The 18,403-nt window shown below is 50.6% G+C and overlaps 1 protein-coding gene across 1 annotated transcript in view; it reads left to right on the top strand.

The window, feature by feature from the left end:
- Positions 1-14,604, top strand: part of MAP6 (microtubule associated protein 6) — a 74,959-nt gene extending 60,355 nt beyond the window's left edge. Inside the window, exon 4 of the mRNA XM_039228690.1 lies at positions 13,473-14,604. Coding sequence (XP_039084621.1) covers positions 13,473-14,301 — 829 coding nt within the window. The 3' untranslated portion in view covers positions 14,302-14,604. The remainder of the gene's footprint in view (positions 1-13,472) is intronic.
- The last annotated feature ends 3,799 nt before the right edge of the window (positions 14,605-18,403 follow it).

Genomic DNA, 18,403 nt, shown 5'->3' with positions numbered 1-18,403 from the left:
ATAACCTGCTTCTCATAGATTTGGGCAGTGTTGAGTCCCTCTGCACAAAGCCTATGAACCCCCTTAATGTGTCGTCATGGCTTCAAGGTCCTTTGCTAAAATGTCTTGAAGCAGTTTACATTTTCAGGACCACAGGTATTAAAGCTTTCTTTGAGCATGTAGCCTGTGGATTCCATCTACCCCAGCCCCACCTAAGGCCAGGTAGGCAGGACCCTCCCCCAGCCCCACCTAAGGCCACCGAGGCAGGAGAGGCAGCTGTTTCAAAAGAATAGCATGAAATCTTTCTTAGACTCCGCTCTTCCAGAAGCAAGTACAGAGCCCAAAGCTGCTCCTTCCCACTAGCCTCTGAGGCACAGACCCTTACAACAGCCAGGCCACCCTGGAATGCCTGTAACAGAATCCGCGTCACCACGTACTTTCTCGTGTGAGCCAGTTGACAATGGCACTGACTTGGGCATCTCCAGGTCCGTGCCAGCTGTACAACCCTGTGTCATTCCCTGAGCGCTCTCCGCCTCGCTGTCCACCTCTGAAAATGGGGACATTGACACCCACCTCAGAGGAGAGGAGCCAGGGTGAAATGACACAATGGCCATAGGGAACCCACATGGACACTAAATACAGGTCATTTCAGGCCGTTCCCCTTCCTTTTACAGTGCTTGATGGGTCCGCGTTCACTAGCTTCCTGATAGAGAGTTAGCGTTAGGTCATTTTGGATAATACTCGAGGTCAATTGAGGCAAACGCTCTGATTAAGAAGAATACTTTTAAAGAATTCTAGCTGTCGAATCACCTTGAGTCCACAGACCTAAACAATAATATTTTAACAGTTTGTATGTATCGACTGCCCACAAAGCTTTTCTTTCTGGGCTGTTCTATCGACCCCTCTGGGTCTGGAGCAAGTGTCTGTGCCAGGTTAACAGAAACGGGGGCTCAGAGAGGAGGGGCACCTGTATGGAGCCCGGGGCTTCTGGCCCACCGCCTGTGCTTATTCTCCCCTTCACCTGAGGGAGGCTGGCACTGGCTAGAAGTGAATAGGGCTTCAGTTATCAAGCTGGACTCTCGACTGAAACTGTCCCCACACCTCACTGCAGGGCCTCCCACAGGCTTACCTTGAATGTTCTTTAAATCTTGGGACCCAGATACAAATTTGGGGGTATTAAGATTTGACCAGGTCTCCCCGTACCATGGGCTCAAACATCCTGACTGAACTGACCAACTGCCTCAGCCAAATATAAAGGTTTATCTCCCTGGGGTACTAAATTAACTGGGTAACTAAATTGCGTGGTTATTGAACACAGAATGATCCAACAAATTCTTCATTCCAGAGAACTATATTCGGTGCTAGAAATACCAAGATAAAACTGGCATCCACTACCTGAGGCACTGGGTCAGAGACCACAGTTTTGTGCTTTTAATTTCCAGCAGTAGAACTGAGCTTCACTGTCTGTCCCTTGTCCTCATATAAATGGTCCTTAATTGCTGGTTAACTTGACATTGTCTGTAACTGTCTCAACCCAGACATCTTATCTGGGGCCAAGAGAGTTTCAGATGCTGAGATAAATAAGTTCCTGCCGTGGCTACTGGTTTAAGTTGCCAGAGGGATCTTTAGAACATGCAGATCTGACCATGTCACACCATGCCTTCAACCATCCGTGGGCTGCTTGTGGCCCGCAGAAGCTTCCTGTCCCCTCGGTGCACCATGCTGCTTCTCACCTCCATGCCTTTACCCACGCCACCCCACCTGGCCCGATTGCCCTTCTGCTTCTCCACCTGGCTAACTCATCCTTCGAGACTCTGCTCAGGGGACTGCTCCAGGAAGCCTTTCCCGCACCTCCCGCGCTGGGTAAGATGCTCCCTGTGTGTGTCTTCATCACAGAACTCACCACGTGTACTGTGCCATCTGCTCATGTGTGTGTCCCCCACGCTGGACTGTGCCCACCCCCCAGGGCCAGGACCAGCTCCTTCTGTTCACCTTTGTCGCCCTAGCTGCTGGCCCAACGCCTGCCTCAGAGAACGTCTTATACGTGGTTTGTTGAATGAGTAATGAGTGAGCGAATGAATGAGGATTTTCACCATCTGCCTCCATATTCACCACGGCGCTTTCACAAGGCCTTATTCTGCCTAATAACTGCCTCTGCTCGTACGAAAAGGGTGATTTCAAGAAGGGTCATGGCACAGATCACAGAGCAGTGGATGGCTGCTTTTGTGATGGCCAGCCTACCTCTGTCCTTTACGTAGCCACTTTTTCTAAACAGGCCTGACTTCAAAAAAGCATAGACTCTTGGCTGGAGGGTAATCTTAAGAGGTCGGCTAATCCCACCCCCTGCCCAGTGCAGAGCTCCTTACTTGATGACGGCAGAGAGCCATCCCCTGGGGAGGTGGCTTAGGAAGAAGGGCTGGGAGGTAGAGCCAACAGGCCTGGTTTTAAATCCAAGCTCTCCTGCTTACTAGCTGTGTGACCTTAAATGAATCTTAATTTCTATGAGCCCCAGAGAGATCAGAGTAATGCAAGTATCCACCACTATCCAAATCTGTTTGCTTCCCAAATCTAGAAAGTAGCAGTTTGGTCAGCAAGGGACATAGCTGTTTTTCTTGTTGTTGTTGTTGTTGTTTTTAAGTTTATTTATCCATTTTTGAGAGAGAGAGAGAGAGAGAACACAAGTCGGGGAGGGGCAGAGAGAGGGGAGCGGTTGGGGGGAGACACAGAATCTGAAGCAGGCCTCAGGCTCTGAGCTGTCAGCATAGAGCCTGACCTGGGGATCAAGCCTATGAACCTTGAGCTCATGACCTGACCCGAAGTCAGTTGCTTAACTGACTGCGCTACCCAGGTGCCCCAAGAAAGGAACATAGTTTTATTTGAACCTTTGGTTCCAGAGTTTGGGATCGCAGGTGGTAAGAGTGTAATAGCTGGCAATACCTGCTTCTGATCCACAGAACTGTCTCTTGTGAGGGCCCAGTGAAGATGCATGTGACAGTCCTCTGTCAACAGCAAAGTGGAACACCCTTGTCAATAGTTCACTTTCTGGATGGTCTCACTTCCTAGTCACTTCCAACCCTTGGTCCCAGTGATGTGGTGGCTGGAGCCACGTGTGGTATATCCACTCCCTCTGTCACACCATCGCCTGAGACAGAGCCCACCTAGTGCTGGTTCTTGTCACCTTCCTCCCTCCCCAGCCCTTCCCCAGCCCCTCCTCTCTGAACTCACCCCGTATAGATTCCATTTCCGCAATTACATGTTCATTTTAATTGAGCCCCTCTTGACACATGAAACCAATTTTGATTAATTGCTCAAGATCCCAGCCTCTGCTTTAGATAGGGTGGGAAGAAGGACAAAAATGGATTTGCAAGTTCCCAGGAGCACAGAACTAGACCAGAACTGATCCTTTACTGTCTGGTTGCCTGAGTTTAGCACTTTACATTTTTAAAAAGGGTCATTAACAGGACTATCAGACTCCTGGCAGCACATCGAAGCAGTCAACTATGCCCTTGACTTTGCCTTCTTGGTGCTAAAACAGCCAAGGATGCTTTTCTAAAAACTTATCATACAACTGGGAATTTATTTAATTTTTCTTAGCAGGTTATCTCTAGAAAAGATGTTTAACAGCAGAAAGAAAACCACCACCACCACAGGGCAGAAAACCTAGCCTTCTAGCACCAGGGCAGCCATCTCCCCACGCTTCATAAGCACATGCCTGCCTGCAGGGAACCTGGAGTCTGGCTCCACTTCTGTGAAATGCAGAGTGGACACAGCCTCAGGGAAGGAAAAGAAAGCGTGTTTGGCTTTCATACCTCAGTCTTCACTGAATCCTTACAGAAGGCTGGAGAGTCCAGAGGTCTTCCACTAAGAAACCAAGTCTTGATGCTTAAGTAACAAAGTCACACAGCCTGTAAGAGGTGAGCCAGGATCTGAAGCCAGGTTTGGGTTACTAACGCCCCCTCTTCGTCCAGCACTTGGGACCACCTCTAGGATTCGGTCAGGAAGATGTGCATTCTCCTAAAATGGCAGCATCTTCCTCCTGTCCTTTCCCTGTTCCAAATCCTTCAGTGACCCTAGGTGCTCTCATCATCTGTGGAAAATGAGTCAGATAAAGGTCACAGATGCTGTCTGATGAGCACAGTCACTTTCTGTCTGATGACCCCCACCCAGAATGAAGCCTTGTGGTGGCAGCATTTTCCCCAGCTGTGGTCCTAACTGTTTCCCCCTGTGCTGATGCGCCACATCTGGGTGCATTCTGTGTGGCTCCAGGCTGGGAGACCGATTGGCAGCCGTACAGGTAGGGCGTACAGGTATGGGCATAGATGGGCACTCTTAGGCCAGGATGCTACTGCTTTCTGTGACTGTCTTCTTTGCCAGGGTCTGCTGAGTGTCAGGCAGTAAGCCCAGGGGGGTGGTTGTGTAGGGAATGTGGGAAGGGCTGAGGTGAAGAGGGACCAGTGGCTGGGGGCCTGGCCCCCAGAGGTGCAACTGTCTCAAGAGACGCAGTGGGAGCTAGGAGCTGGGGAACCTTCAGAGGTCGGTGGCCCCAGCCTCCCACACCAGGCAGAACGAGGCAGGGGCGTCTCAAAGCCAGACCCTGCTCAGATGTCAGCAGAGGGATCTGGAATCTCTCTAGTTGAAGTCCCGCTCCTCAGGGATATGGTTGTAGAGAAGAGAGAGCTTGACTAAAAGTCTGGCCTCCTTGGTTGAGGTCTCAACATCACCGCAAGCGTACCCTGCGACCTTGGGCACCCCACTTCCACCCACAGATGGGAGACGGGGCAGGGGTGCGGGTTGCACACACACCCCCCGCCCCATGCCTCCCAGCTGCTGGCCGACAGGGCTGCCCTGAGAATGCTGTGTGCCACACTGTATGTCAAGCCCTGCTAGAAACAATAAAGAGAAGTGACTTACCCGTTTAAAAGGACAAAAAGGTACTGAGGCAGTTAAGAGTAGGACATGATGTGCTTGTCATGGAAACGTGGCTGTTAGAATTTGACCTTGTTTGAGTGGTATTTACAGTCTCTCCCTACTATGTGCCCTGCCCACCCCATGCCAGAGCTCCCCGGTTCTCCGTGGCTTGGCATGTAGTAGGCATTTATTACATGTTCTCAGAAATAAGGAAGGAAGCGGGGGGGAGGAGAGAGGGAGGGAGGGAAGGAAAGAGAGGAAAGAGGTGAAGTCGATGGCGGTCTCTGGTCTCGCCCCAGCCTGGAGAGGCAGCTGTAAAGCAGTTGGTAACCCATGTGACGGGGCTGCTGTGAGCAGGGAGGGAACATAGGAACAGCGGTGAGCCTGCAGGTGGAAGGTTTCACTGAGAACATGACTCTGGACCTGACTCTCTACTCCCAGAGGAGGAGAAGGGATAACCAGACAGATGGGGAGGGGGGCAGTGGCCAGCGGCGCTCTCGGGGCCCAGAGGGAGCTAAAGCAGCCGAGTGCTGTATGGATGGAGGGCAGAGGCGGTGCTTCCTGCTTGGAGACCACACCTGCCGTATCATTTTCAGTTCTGGGGGGTCACACTTTCCAAAGGAGTTGTGAGGGTCAACCTAGATGTGTTGTGAGGAGAGCAGTCGGGACAGCGAGGGCTCCGGAAACCAAATATCTGAGCTGTTGTCAGGTGTATGTTGCCCAGAGAATCCAAGGAGAAGGATCGCTGCCCCTCCAAATAGCTGAGAAGCTGTCCCGGAACAGGCCGCATGGCATTCTCACAGAGGGCGACACCTGAGCACAGAACCTGGAGCGGGGCAGGGGTGGGAGGGAGCAGAGTGACCAAAACACAGGTTTCTGCTCAGGCTCTAAACACTAGGCCACCGGGAGGTGTGTGCCCTACCTCGGGGCAGCGTGGGCAGTGGAGGGGCCCGTCGGCAGGGAGAGAGTGACAGAACTCAGGACCCAGTGACTCTTAGGAGTTGTGCTTGCCTGGAGCAGGCAGGGAAGGCTTCTCTAGCAAAGCGCCGTCTTTGCCCTGGAAAGGACCTTGGGCCTCCCTGGGGTCAGGGCTGGTGGGGGTGCCGGCACCCTGGCAGTGTTACAGGGTGCCTGGTGTGTGCTTGTGGGTCTGTCCCCTGCTCCCCACCCCAGGGGCTCCTGAAGGGCCCAGATCTCATTTACTCCAGCGCCCCCAGCCCAGGGCCTGACCCAGCGTGGGGGCTCAGCAGACTTTGTCCAATGAATGGATAAAAGAGGGAAAAAAATAAAGAGTGAAAGCGACACACCAGCCATCTGTTACTCGCACAAATGTCTGCAGGCACTACCGTGAGGCAGGCACTACCGTGAGGCAGACACTAGACACTAGTGATGCAAAGGTGAACCAGACACAGCCCATGGGCCAGCAGGAGAGTCAGGTCATTACCAAACACCAGGATAATTGCTGACATTGAGACCACCATGGAGCCTGTCATGGAGAGAGGCAGGCACAGGAGTCCTTGTTTTGAGAATGCCTTGTCTCCTGCAGATTCTTCATAAGAATAATGAGCCTTTCCAAGATGCTTTCCTTGGCCCTCCCCCTCTGGTAGCTGCATTTCCTATCCTGCCTTGGGAGCGTTGTTTGTGTCTGGAAAATGTGTGCTCCTAGATGAGACCCATGGGGGCAGACAGGAGGAGAGCAAAGCCATCAAATTACCGTGTCCACTGTCTCCCCAGCCTTCTGCCAGAGCCCTGAGGTGCAGTCGGCCTGGGCCCTGCCTCAGCCCCTCCTGCCTATCTTTGCTCCAAGTGAGTTTGCTCCATCCCTTCTATTTATTAAGATGTCGAGAGGCGCATGTTTCAGTCCTGGACCTGCTATCTATTAGCTGTGTGGCTATGGGAGAGTCACTTGCCCACTCTGAGCCACTTTCCCATCACAGAGTAACACAATTGGACTAGATCATTGAGTCCCTCTTTGGAAGTAACATCTACTAAACCCCCGTATTCCAGGGGTCATGCCATGAGTGTTCACATGAACTAATCCTCCCTAGAAGGTGAGCACTATAATCCCCATCTTACAGATTATGGATGCGGAGGCATAAAGGCCAGCATGCCTGCAGTGACATCCCCTGTGCTAGAAAGGTGTTGGGTCGTCATTCAAACCCAGCTCTTCTGGCCCCCGACCCAGTCCATGCACTCCCCACCTCCCGCCCCTCCTGCCATGGGCTGCCCTTTACATTATAAGAAATGATCTATGTTAAAGCACCTGGCACATGGCTATTGCTCAGAAAATAGGAGTTTCTTTCTTCCTCAAGGTTTTTCCAAGCTGTGGAGGGCAGGGAATTCACAGACAGAGCCCATAGGTCCTTGATTCTTGAATAGGGCCCTACTTAGGAGCACTGCCCCAGTTCTGGGATGCTTTGATGGTGCATCATGAGACAGTCTGGGGAGGAAAAAAAGAGAGAAAAAACCACATGGGTGGATTATGGGATTAGAATTGTGTGCAAGGGCAGGAATCCAGCAGGAGGGAAGGAAGCCCTTTCTCCAGATAGTCTCTGGCAGGGCTCGCTAATCCTGTTTCCAGACTCTGATAAAGCATAGACCCAAGGCCAGTGTGTGTGTGCCCAGGAGGCAATTGCCTGTCTCCATGGTAACAGGAGGAAGGGCAGAAAATTAAGTTCCTAAGATTTAGGATGTCTCATGTAACCTTGGAACATTAAATTTTGCAAATAAGACAGAGCCCAGCACAGAAAAGCTCTCATTTATTCATTCATTTGACAAGTATTTAGTTGGGGTATTCCCTGCTGTTTTAGGTACAGACGATATAGTGATATGCAAAGTCAGCATGGCCCTGCCCTCTGAAAGCTTCAATCTAGTAGGGGAAACAATCCAAAAGAATGCAAGTAATAAGCTGCGTTAAGGGGTAGGAAAGAAAGTGCAGAGACTAGGGAGCCAGGTAGCAGGCGACCTGGTCACATGGGTGGGATCAGGGAAGGCTTCCCTGGGAAAGAGAGCTAGGGGATGAGTCCATATTAACCAGGGCAGAGGGAGCAAGAGAATGTTCTGGGAGGAGACAATAGCACATGCAAAACTGGAAATGGAAAGGAGCAGGGCACACTGAGGAACAGAACAAAGTCCTGAGGCTGGGGGACATAGAGTCAGGAGGGCAGTGGGGACAGGCTGCTCAGCTAGATGGGGCTATGTAACAGGTTTCACTCTTTTTTTTTTTTTTTTAATGTTTATTACTTTTTGAAAGAGAGAGAGACAGCACACGAGCAAGGGAGGGGTAGAGAGAGAGACACACACACATAGAATCTCAAGCAGGCTCCAGGCTCTGAGCTGTCAGCACAGAGCCTGATGTGGGGCTCAACCTCATGGACCACAAGATCATGACCTGAGACGCTCAACCAACTGAGCCACACAGGTTTTGCTCTTGATGCTGAGTGCAACGAGAGCCATGAAGAGTTGTAAGCAAAGAGGGTTGCTTTTTGGAAAGGTCATTCTGATTTCTGTATGAAGAATGGATTGGAGGAGGAGGAAAGGATAGCAGTTAGGGGGCTGTGACAGTGGTCCATGGAAATGATGACACAGCTGGTGGAGGAAAGAAAAGGAGGGAAATAAGTGGGAACACTCAAGAGATAAATGTTAGGAGCTGGAACGTGTGGTTCCTGATGGATTAGGTGAAGGTTTTATGGAAGAAGGAGGCATCAAGGATAACTCTGAGTTTCTGGCCGGGGTCATGAGATGAATGATGAACCAGGTCTCAGGAGCAATAATTAGTAAATCTTTCTGTTTGACCTTCTTTGTGGCAGGTATTGTGCTGGGAACTGGGCCGGGAGGATGGTCCCTGCCATCAGGCAGCTCACGGTCACACTGGGGGAAACTGACATTAATTGCGGCATCTGTGAATGTGGGAGAGACTGTAAAATGGTGCGGCAAGGGGAAGCTCATTTGGAGAGATGCAACCAGGACCTTGGGAGAAAGTGGGGTCTGAACTGAACCGTCAAAGCCAGACAGGGTGAAGCGGGTAAAGGGGGGCAATCCAGGAGGCAGAAGCAAGAAACAAAGCCCTGGGAATGTCTAAAACAGCACAGGCTGGCCAGAGGACAGTGCCAGGAGAGTGAGGCTACAGGGCGGGTCACCCCTCTCCCTGCCTTCCTCCAGGGCTCCCCCAAGGGCCCAGTGAACTAAAGTAAGGAGGATGTGAGCATTTAGTAAGCTGTTACTACAGTTCATGGGAATGGACTCAACCACGTGATGCACCAAAGTACTCTTAAGAAATCTCGAGAATTGTGATTTCACGTCCCTGCCCAACAGGATCATCTGATCCTCTGTTGTAAGAGTTCCTGACATTTGTATTGTTATCCTCATTTTGTAAGTGGAGAAACTGAGGTCTCTAGTGGTTGAGTCATTGCCCAAAATCTTGCAGGCAATAAACAGCACAGAAGCCTCAAGATAAACCCAACAGGTTTTTTGTTTCAGAGAGGATGTGCAGGCTGGGAGGCAGAGGGGGTCCTTGGCATGTGCTGTCCTGAAAAGGTCTGCAGCTGGCTCGGGGCTCCAGATTTGGTTGTGAAGGTGGGGCCGTGCCCGAGGACATGCCCACACCAAGGACAGTTGGCCTGGGGGCCGACAGGGCTGAATCCAGCCCGTCTCACCTTGCTGACTGGCTGAGGGTGCAACTTAGAATCATTCACATAGGCGGCACTGTGCAGGCGGCCTCTGGCGGCCTTACTGGGAATGGCAGGGCATTTTATAGATGGGGAGACTGGCGAGGCGCTGTGGAGCCACGTGATGGCCAGTCAGTGTCAATGAGAGTTTTATGTTGTCCTTGAGGGTGGTTCTGTCCATAGGAAAACCAACTGAGGCTGCTTTGATTTTATTAATTATTATTATTATTTTAAGACTTTATTTTTAAGTAATGTCTACACCCAACATGGGGCTCAAACTCACAACACCAAGACCAAGAGTCACATGTTCCACTGACTGAGCCAGCCAGGTGCCCCAAGGCTGCTTTGGTTTTAAAAATGAATGCTTAATTTATAAAAGTAATACATTTTAAAAATCTAGTAAAATTCAACAGTCTCTTTTAAGGGGGATTTTATAACGTAATTAATTCAGTTCCCTTAAAAATAATTTAAATTAAATTACAAGTAATTTACAACAAACTGGGACACCTGAACGGCTCAGTTGGTTAAGCATCTGACCTCATCTCAGGTCACGATCTCATAATTTGTGGGTTCAAGCCCCACATCGGCCTCTGTGCTGATAACTCAGAGCCTGGAGCCTGCTTCAGATTCTGTGTCTCCCTCCCTCTCTGCCCCTCCCCTGTTCATACTCTGTCTCTCTCTCTCTCAAAAATAAATAAACATTAAAAAATAAATAAAACAAAATAAACTTAAAAAACTATTGGGTTATCATAAAAGTTCCATCATTGTTTTTAAAACTTATAAAATTGTCTTCTTTCAACTTAAAATTGCAAATCTAAATTAATTATTCCATTATACATTTTATATTGGAATCACAAAGCTAATGTTAGATATTCTAATATGCCAAATTATTTTTAACATCACAAATATTTTCAAAATCAATCTACATAGATTTTTCCTTAACTTAATACCCAAAAAGGATAATATTGTAGATTTGGTTTATCAATTTTATCATTTCTAATCTTCATTCTAAACCTTCCCATGAGTAAAGACACTTACTAAGGAACAGCTTCACCAGCCAAAGCAATCTAGGGCTATACACGGGGTTAGCTCACAGGTGGCTAAGAGGCTCATTCAACAGAAATGTGAGCATGGCACGGGGGCCAGGGCCTCAAATATCCAGGGAAATGCATTTTCCCCTTCCATTATATCTCCATGCCAGTCAAGGACCTCCTGTTTCATTTCCATGCCAGCCCCCCCCCCCCCGTTCTATCTCCACGCCAGCCAGGCCCCCCTGTTTCATCTCCATGCCAGCCAGGGTCGCTAAGTCTATGTGCTGCCAGTGAGGTAGGTTTTGCAGGGTGAGCTCCAGAGATCAAGCTAAGCCCTGTCACTTTTTGTGTCTTCTCCCTCAGGTCAGTCTCTCCTTCAGCACGACCCAGGTTGTTCACTATCTGATAGGATTCCTCCAATCCACTTCCTACTTGGTTCTACTCTGAATTAGGTGGTTTTTATTTCCTCTCTGGCCAGCCATCAAGTATTAGATGTATTTTAATGCCATCTTTGGATTCGCCATACTTCCAGTGGCTTTGCCTGGCTCTCCCTGCAAACGTTAAGGTCCCACTGATGGCAGCCAGCTGTGTCCAGCTAGCCAGAGAAACTGTGCTCTGTGTCATGCTGAGCTAACAAGCCACCTTGACCTCTGTCAGTCCACTGCAATGCTCAGAAACATCCAGAGGGATTGACAGAGAGTCTGCCCATGCCTTTGGGTACTCTGCTGAGAGAAATAGGCCCCTAGGTAGTTCAAGATGCTAAATACAGTAAAAAGCTCCTGGATCAGGAGGACATGTTAGAATAAAAATAGTCCAGATATGTGTAACTTGACTTCTAAGTAAATAGAAAATAATTTTTTAACTTTTTATTTATTTGTTTTGAGAGAGAGAGAGAGAGAACAGGGGAAGGACAGAGGAAGAGGAAGAGAGAGAATCCCAAGCAGGCTCTGTGCTATCAGCACAGAGCCTGACATGGGGCTCGATCTTATGACCATGAGATCATGACCTGAGTCGAAACCAAAGGTCCATTGCTTAACTAACTGAGCCACCCAGCCACCCCATAAATAGAAAAATAATTGTAATATTGCATAGTAATATCATGGTACAAGATGCTCTGTGTACATGACCTCTGATCATGAACTTCTGAGTAAATATTATATCGAATGAAATAGATGACAAACTTGAGGCCCATAGAGATGAAACCGTCAGGAACGATGGAAGTGTTAGCAAGTAGGGGTCTTATTGGACCAGCTTTCATAAGCAGGTAAGACATAGTCCTAAAAGCTGAAGGGAACTGTTAAAATGCTGTAGAGTAATTAAGCTTAAAGACCTGTTTGGCTACAAAGTGTAAAAGAGTTAATAATAGTTACCCTGTGCAGAGCAGCCTCTGCATGCCCGGCATGACCGGGAACGGAGAACAGGCTCCAGGAGCGGAAAGACCCAGACTCTAGAGCCCACGGAGGTCTTCACTTTCCAAATCACGTGCTCTCTGGACCTCAGTTTCTTCATCTGACAAGTAAGGGTAGTTCAATCCTCCCCGCATGCTTCATAGGGTCATGGGGTGGCTGAAATGAGCTATGAGAAGAAGTGATTGGGAAAGCGGAATGTGCTTAGGTGTGCAAGGGTTTGGGACACTGGCCCGGTGGCCACGCCTGGCCTGCGAGGAAGGAATGTGTGTTCTAAACTAGAGTGACGGGCTCTGAGTGTGGCACTGAATGTGTCAGTGATGTCGCCCGCTGCCCAAGATGTGAATGGGCCAAGGTTACAAGGCAGGTGTCTGCACAGTAAAGCCTGGTCAGAGGGTTGGATTCGGCTGCAGGGGGATCAGCCCCAGAGCCTTGGAGTAAGCGAGGGCAAGGGGCCACGGCCAGGAGAGGGAGCCAGAAGCAGGGGTAGAGGGAGGGGAGCAGGGCCTCCTCACACTCTGAATGGAGAGTCACTGCCACTCACCTACCAAAGGCGGGAAAGATGGCAGTGGCACAGGCAACAATGTGGTGCATTGTCTATAGAGAATTTAAATGCAGTAAGAAAAACCAATGAAAAACCACTCTGCTTTTTATTATCACCTTGTGCAGGCCATCCTAAACAATGTTAATGAGAAAATACTTTCCCCCTAGCAGGAAGAGGAGTCAGAGGGACATCCTCCTGCCCTCTTTCTTTTATATATATATATATGTTTATTTATTTGGGGAGAGGAGGGGCAGAGAGAGAGACACAGAATCCAAAACAGGCTCCAGGCTCTGAGCTGTCAGCACAGAGCCTGACGTGGGGCTCGAACTCATGAACCATGACATCATGACCTGAGCCGAAGTTGGATGCTTAACCCACTGAGCCACCCAGGTGCCCCTATCCTGCCTTCTTTCTTATCCCTCTCCACAGTCAGCCCTTAACAGGGGATTTAAGGGGTGGGGAGGAGGGAAGAGGCTTGGAGGCCCTGAGAAGAGGAAAGTGTCCTGGCCTCTAGGGTCATCCAAGGGATGGCTAAGATGGGCTCACAGGAGGGCCCCGCTCTCATGGAGGAAGGGAGAGCGGCCTGGAGGAGTGTGGGGTGGATGGGCTGCTGGGATGCCCACAGCCACAGGAGGACTCTCAGTCCTGCTACAGCACTGCCTTGGTCAGCCAGGTGCCCCCCCTCCCCCCCCGCTGTGCCACGCGCAGGTTATAATCAATTGGCAAGCACATTGAATGACTGATTCCTGAGCCTGCCCCTCTCCCCACTCCATGTTCTGTACCAGGAACATGGAAATCAGATTCTCCTCTCGGCTCTCTGGCAAGAGCTGCCCTGCCCAGGCTCCACTAGGCTGAGACTTCTCAGGCAATCTGTGCTCTGCCCAATCCTTGGCCTGAGTGCTGGCCCTCACAGTGACTACCTCTCTCTCCTCTACAGGAGCCAGGGTGAACTCACCAGTGACTCACGTAAGAATCAAGGTCCTGTAGCCACAGAGCCAGACAAGGATCAAAGTCCTATGGACCCAGGGCCTCTGAAAGATCAAGGTCCTGTGATCCAAGATCGTCCAAAAGATCAAAGCCCTCTGGTCCCAGAGCCTCTGAAGGGTCAAGCTCCTGTGGTCTCAGGTCCTCTGAAGGATCTAGGTCCTGTGGGCCCCGCACCAGTTAAGGATCAAGATCATGTAGCCCCTGAGCCTTTAAAGAATGGAGGGTCTATGGTCGCAGCACCAGTAAAAGACCAAGGTTCCTTGGTCCCAGTGCCTCCGAAGAACCAAAGTCCTATGGCTCCAGCAACAGTTAAGGATCAAGGTTCCATGGTACCAGAGCCTCTAAAAGCTCAAGGGCCCATGGTCCCAGCGCCTGTCAAAGATCAAAGCCCCATGGTGCCTGAGCCTGTGGATCAAGGTCCCATGGTCTCAGCACTGAGCAAGGATCAAGGTCCTATGGTTCCAGAGCATCTGAAGGATCAACATGCCACAGTCATAGCACCTATGAAGAATGAAAGTCCTGTGCTCTCTGAGCCTGTAAAGAGTCAAGGTTTACTGGTTCTGGAGCCAGCCAGGGATCATGGTGGAGTGGCCCCAGATCTTCTGAAGGATCAAGATTCTGTGCTTGCGGCACATGTCAAGAATCAAGGTCCTGTGGTCCCAGCACTAGTCAAGGATCAAGCTCCCATGGTCCCAGAGCCTCCAAAGAATCAAGATCCCATGGTCCCTGAGCCTGTGAAGAATCAAGTTCCTATAATCCCAGTGCCTCTGAAAGATTAAGACCTGCTGGTGTCACCGCCAGCAAAGGACCAAGGTCCTATAGTCCCTGAACCTCTGAAGACTCAAGGTCCCAGGGGCCCTCAGCTGCCCACTGTCCCACCTCCACCCCCAGTCATGATCCCAACTGTCCCCCATGCGGAATACATTGAGAGTTCCCCTTGATACTCGCCCCTCGACACACCAAGGAAGGATCTGGCAGTGGAAGTGCTCCCTCCCGGGGTAGCGAAGACACATATTTAATCTGCATGAAACACGTACTGTATAGTCTTGCTGGAATCTAATAAAGCTGTTCCCTCTGGCGCAGCAGTGTCTTTGGCTCTACCTGAGTGTGTGTGTGTGTGTGTGTGTGTGTGTGTGTGTGTGTGTATGCGCACGCACGTGCGTGCACGCACACGTGCACGCCATGCACATTTAAAAGAGGGCATGCAGGACTCTCTGCGTGTATCCATCTGGGTCAGATGAGTCTGACAAACTCCCAGCTCTGCGAGTAGATAGTGTAAGATGGGGGGTGGGGGGGGGGGATGCTAGAAGACTGAGGACAGGACACCATGATGAGGACGTGGGGCAGGACAAGCCCATGTCTCTCCTTCACTCTTACTCCCACAACACTTCACTTCTGACACCACACATAAAACAATTAGTCAACACCAGCTGGATGTCCTGTGATTTGACTCAATTCTGACACTATCCCCCTGGGGATAGCATCAGACTCCACAGGTTTTAAGGACTCAGTCCCACATGATTGCTCCCACACCCCCATTTCAGATGCCAACTGAAGTCCCGGCTGTTATTTACACTTCTGGCTGCAGGCTATAAATTGGGATTTCCACAACCCCCTACTTGGGTTCAATAATTTACTAGAATGTCTCAGGGAACTCAGGGCAACACTTATGTTTACCGGTTTATCATTAAAGGATAAAGGATACAGATGAACATCCGGATGGAAGAGAAGGAGGAAGGGGCATGAAGTTTCCACACGCTCACCAGGCACACCATGCTCTCAGTATCTCCAGCAACCCAGAAGCTCTGGAGGCTTCATCATGTAGGCATGGTCAATCATTAACTCAATATCCAGCTCCTCTCCCATTCCCAGAGGATAAGGGTAGGACTTAAAGTTCAAGCTTAGTCTTTCTGGTGACCAGCACCCATCTGGAAACTATCCAGGAGACTACCAAGAGTTGCCTCATTAAAACAAAGGACAGTCCTATCATCTAGGAGTTCTAAGAGTTTTAGGAGCTCCGTGCCAGGAACCAGGGATGGAGAACAATGCATATATTTCCTATTATCTCACAGGTTGGGTCCCATGAATGCCTAGGAACAGATACCAAGCCACAGCAGGCTGAGCTCCGGACTGGTCAGAGTTGAAGCCTAAAGAGGGAAGAAGAACAGGGGCTCAGCGGGCCCAAGGTAATTCTGGGTGACAGTTTTTTATCAAGGGCTCAGTCCTAAAGCTCATCCAGAGGTCACGCTTCTTAAGCAAACCAGGCCTCTAAACAGAAGAGTTCCAGGACACTCATGAGGGTTGAACCTAACATCTGCTCATCCCATGCCGTATGCAGGACAGCTTGGCCAAGGCTTCTAAAACAATGCCTGAGGTGCCTCGTTCATTTACAACAGACTTTTACTTAGCGCCCATTCTATCTTGCTCATCGTTGGGCATGGAAGTCACATTGGGAAAGAAGCCTCAGTCTTACGGCAATAAAAGGTGGTGTGGGATGAGGCCCTAGGACGACTAAAGGGGTGGCCTTGAGAGAATGCATGGTGGGAGCATCCAGGAAGGCTCCTCAGAGAAAGTGGCCATGGAGTACAGAAGCTCGGGCAGGGGCGATGAAGGGTGTGGGTAAAGGGCCTGGGTAAGCCCCTTCTAGAAAGTCCTTGAATGAAAGGTAGTGGATTTGCATGAGGGCTTGACCAAGGGGTGTGGCAGTTCTCTGGGGCAGAAGACTGGGACCAGGCTGAGGTGACCAGTTCTCTGAACCTGAGGACCTGAGGGAGGGAGGCAGGCCGGGGCAGAACGCTGGGGTACTGCCAACAGGGCTGAAGCTGCACCTTGGTCAGAGGTGAGTCCTGTAAAGACTGCCCCGCTGTGTGGGCCACAATAACCTCAGAGCCCTGGGGGCCTGGGGGCATCAGGGAAGCTCCACCCATTGCCCCACCACAGCTAAGGAGCACTCGAACTCCTTTTGGGCCTTTAAAACCCATCACGGGCACATAACCCCTTTTAAAGGTCTCTTTTTTTAACAGTGGTTTTTTTTTTTTTTAGTTTATTTATTTATTTTGAGAGAGAGAGAGCAGGGGAGAGACAAAGAGAGAGGGAGAAAGAATCCTAAGCAAACCCGCACTGTCAGTGCAGAGCCCGATGTGGGGCTCAAAGCCACAAACTATGAGATCATGACTTGAGCTGAAATCAAAGAGTCAGATGCTTAACCTACTGAGTCACCCAAGGGCCCCTTAAAGGTCTCTTTTTTTTTATTATTATTTTTTAAAATTTTTTAAAACTATATTTTCCAGTTAGCTAACATACAGTGTATACAGTGTGCTCTTGGCTTTGGGAGTAGAGTCCCATGATTCATCACTTACATACAACAGGGTTTTTTTTTTAATGTTTATTTATTTTGGAGAGAGAGAGAGAGAGAGCGCGTGAGCAGAGGAGGGGCAGAGAGAGAGGGAGACACAGAATCTGAAGCAGGCTCCAGCCTCTGAGCTGTCCGCACAGAGCCCGATGAGAGCTCCAACCCATGAACTTCAAGATCATGACTTCAGCCGAAGTCGGATGCTTAACCAACTGAGCCACCTAGGTGCCCCCATACAACAGTTTTTAAATGATTCCCTTTAAGGTAACTCAGCTTGGTTGTTAGAGAGAAACTGTCACAGGAAATACTGATGACTTCCAAAGAGTCAGTGTTTTGAGCAACTGGTCCCAAGCCTACCTCCTCACTCCATTCCCAATAGCACCAGGGCTTTCTGCCCCCAAGAAACTGTTCTCTCTCTCTCTCTCTGTCTCTCTCTCTCTCACGCACACACACACACATATGCTATGAGGATTCTTCCTCCTGGCCCAACACAGAGCTTGCTGCCATATGAGTTCTAAGAGTTCGGGCCCTGTGGATGAGAAAAGCCCACACTGAGGTTAAACAAATGTTATGCGTGAACACCTCCTTCCTACTCTCAGAGCTCCCTCTGGCCCACACACCCAGCCCCATAACATACACATTCCCAAGGGCCAGGCCAATGACAGTGCCATCCCTGAGGCGCAGACATCCAGGAGCAGACGCCCCGGAGGCCACTGGCTATACCCGGGCTCCATTCCTGAAGGAAGAGCTGCCAGGAGTCAGCCCCATGTGAGGTTAAGCTCTCCCAGTGACAGTGTCCCAATGGAAGAGAAGTGGGCCCAGTTCAAAGCTCTGGAGTCTTTTTAAAAGGGAGGCTGTGAGAAGACCCAGGGGTCTTTGGTAGCCGGCCTGTAATGCCCAGTGTCAAAGGTCAAGAGATAGTGCAGATGAGGACCTGACCGAGGCTGCTGCATTTGGCGGCTTCAGCTTTCTAACAGGTGGACCTGGGCTCCAGCCCGGCACCAGCCCCCTCAGTTTCCCCCCTTGTTAACCTCTCTGCCTGGAGATCCTGAGGCAGAAAGCGTCCAGCCCACGGCGCCTCCAGCTCTCCACTTCATGGGAAGAGGGCCCAGTGAGAGAGGCGATGGCCAAGGCCTCCTGTCCAGGGCTGGGACGGGGAAAAGCAGGAAATGAAGCGGACTCTCTCGGTCCTTCTCAGAAACAGACTTCATCGCCAGCCTGGCCTTCCGCAGCTGCAGCCATTCCCCCTCCCCCCTCCCCTCCCGGGTCAGCGCCTCCATCCCTCCTTCTCCCTGCTGCGGCCACCCCTCCAATCCACACAAAGGACTCCGCTGCCTGCCACTCCGTGGGCACTGACACCACGGCCCCCAAGGGCCTGGCTGAGGGGGCCAGGAGGGATGGGGAAGGTTGGGGGTTTCTCTGCAAGGGCAGTCTCTGGTTCCAGCCGAGGGCCAAACCCAGGACTGCTTCCAAGCCCTGATCCGAGACTCAGATCCAAAGATGCCCAAACTCAGCCCAAGGGTCCCCCA

Source organism: Hyaena hyaena, unplaced genomic scaffold (assembly GCF_003009895.1).
Source record: "Hyaena hyaena isolate Hyena2069 unplaced genomic scaffold, ASM300989v1 scaffold_34, whole genome shotgun sequence".
NCBI lineage: Eukaryota > Metazoa > Chordata > Mammalia > Carnivora > Hyaenidae > Hyaena > Hyaena hyaena.
Note: the sequence above shows the minus strand (reverse complement) of the source record. Positions and strands in the feature narration are given on the sequence as shown.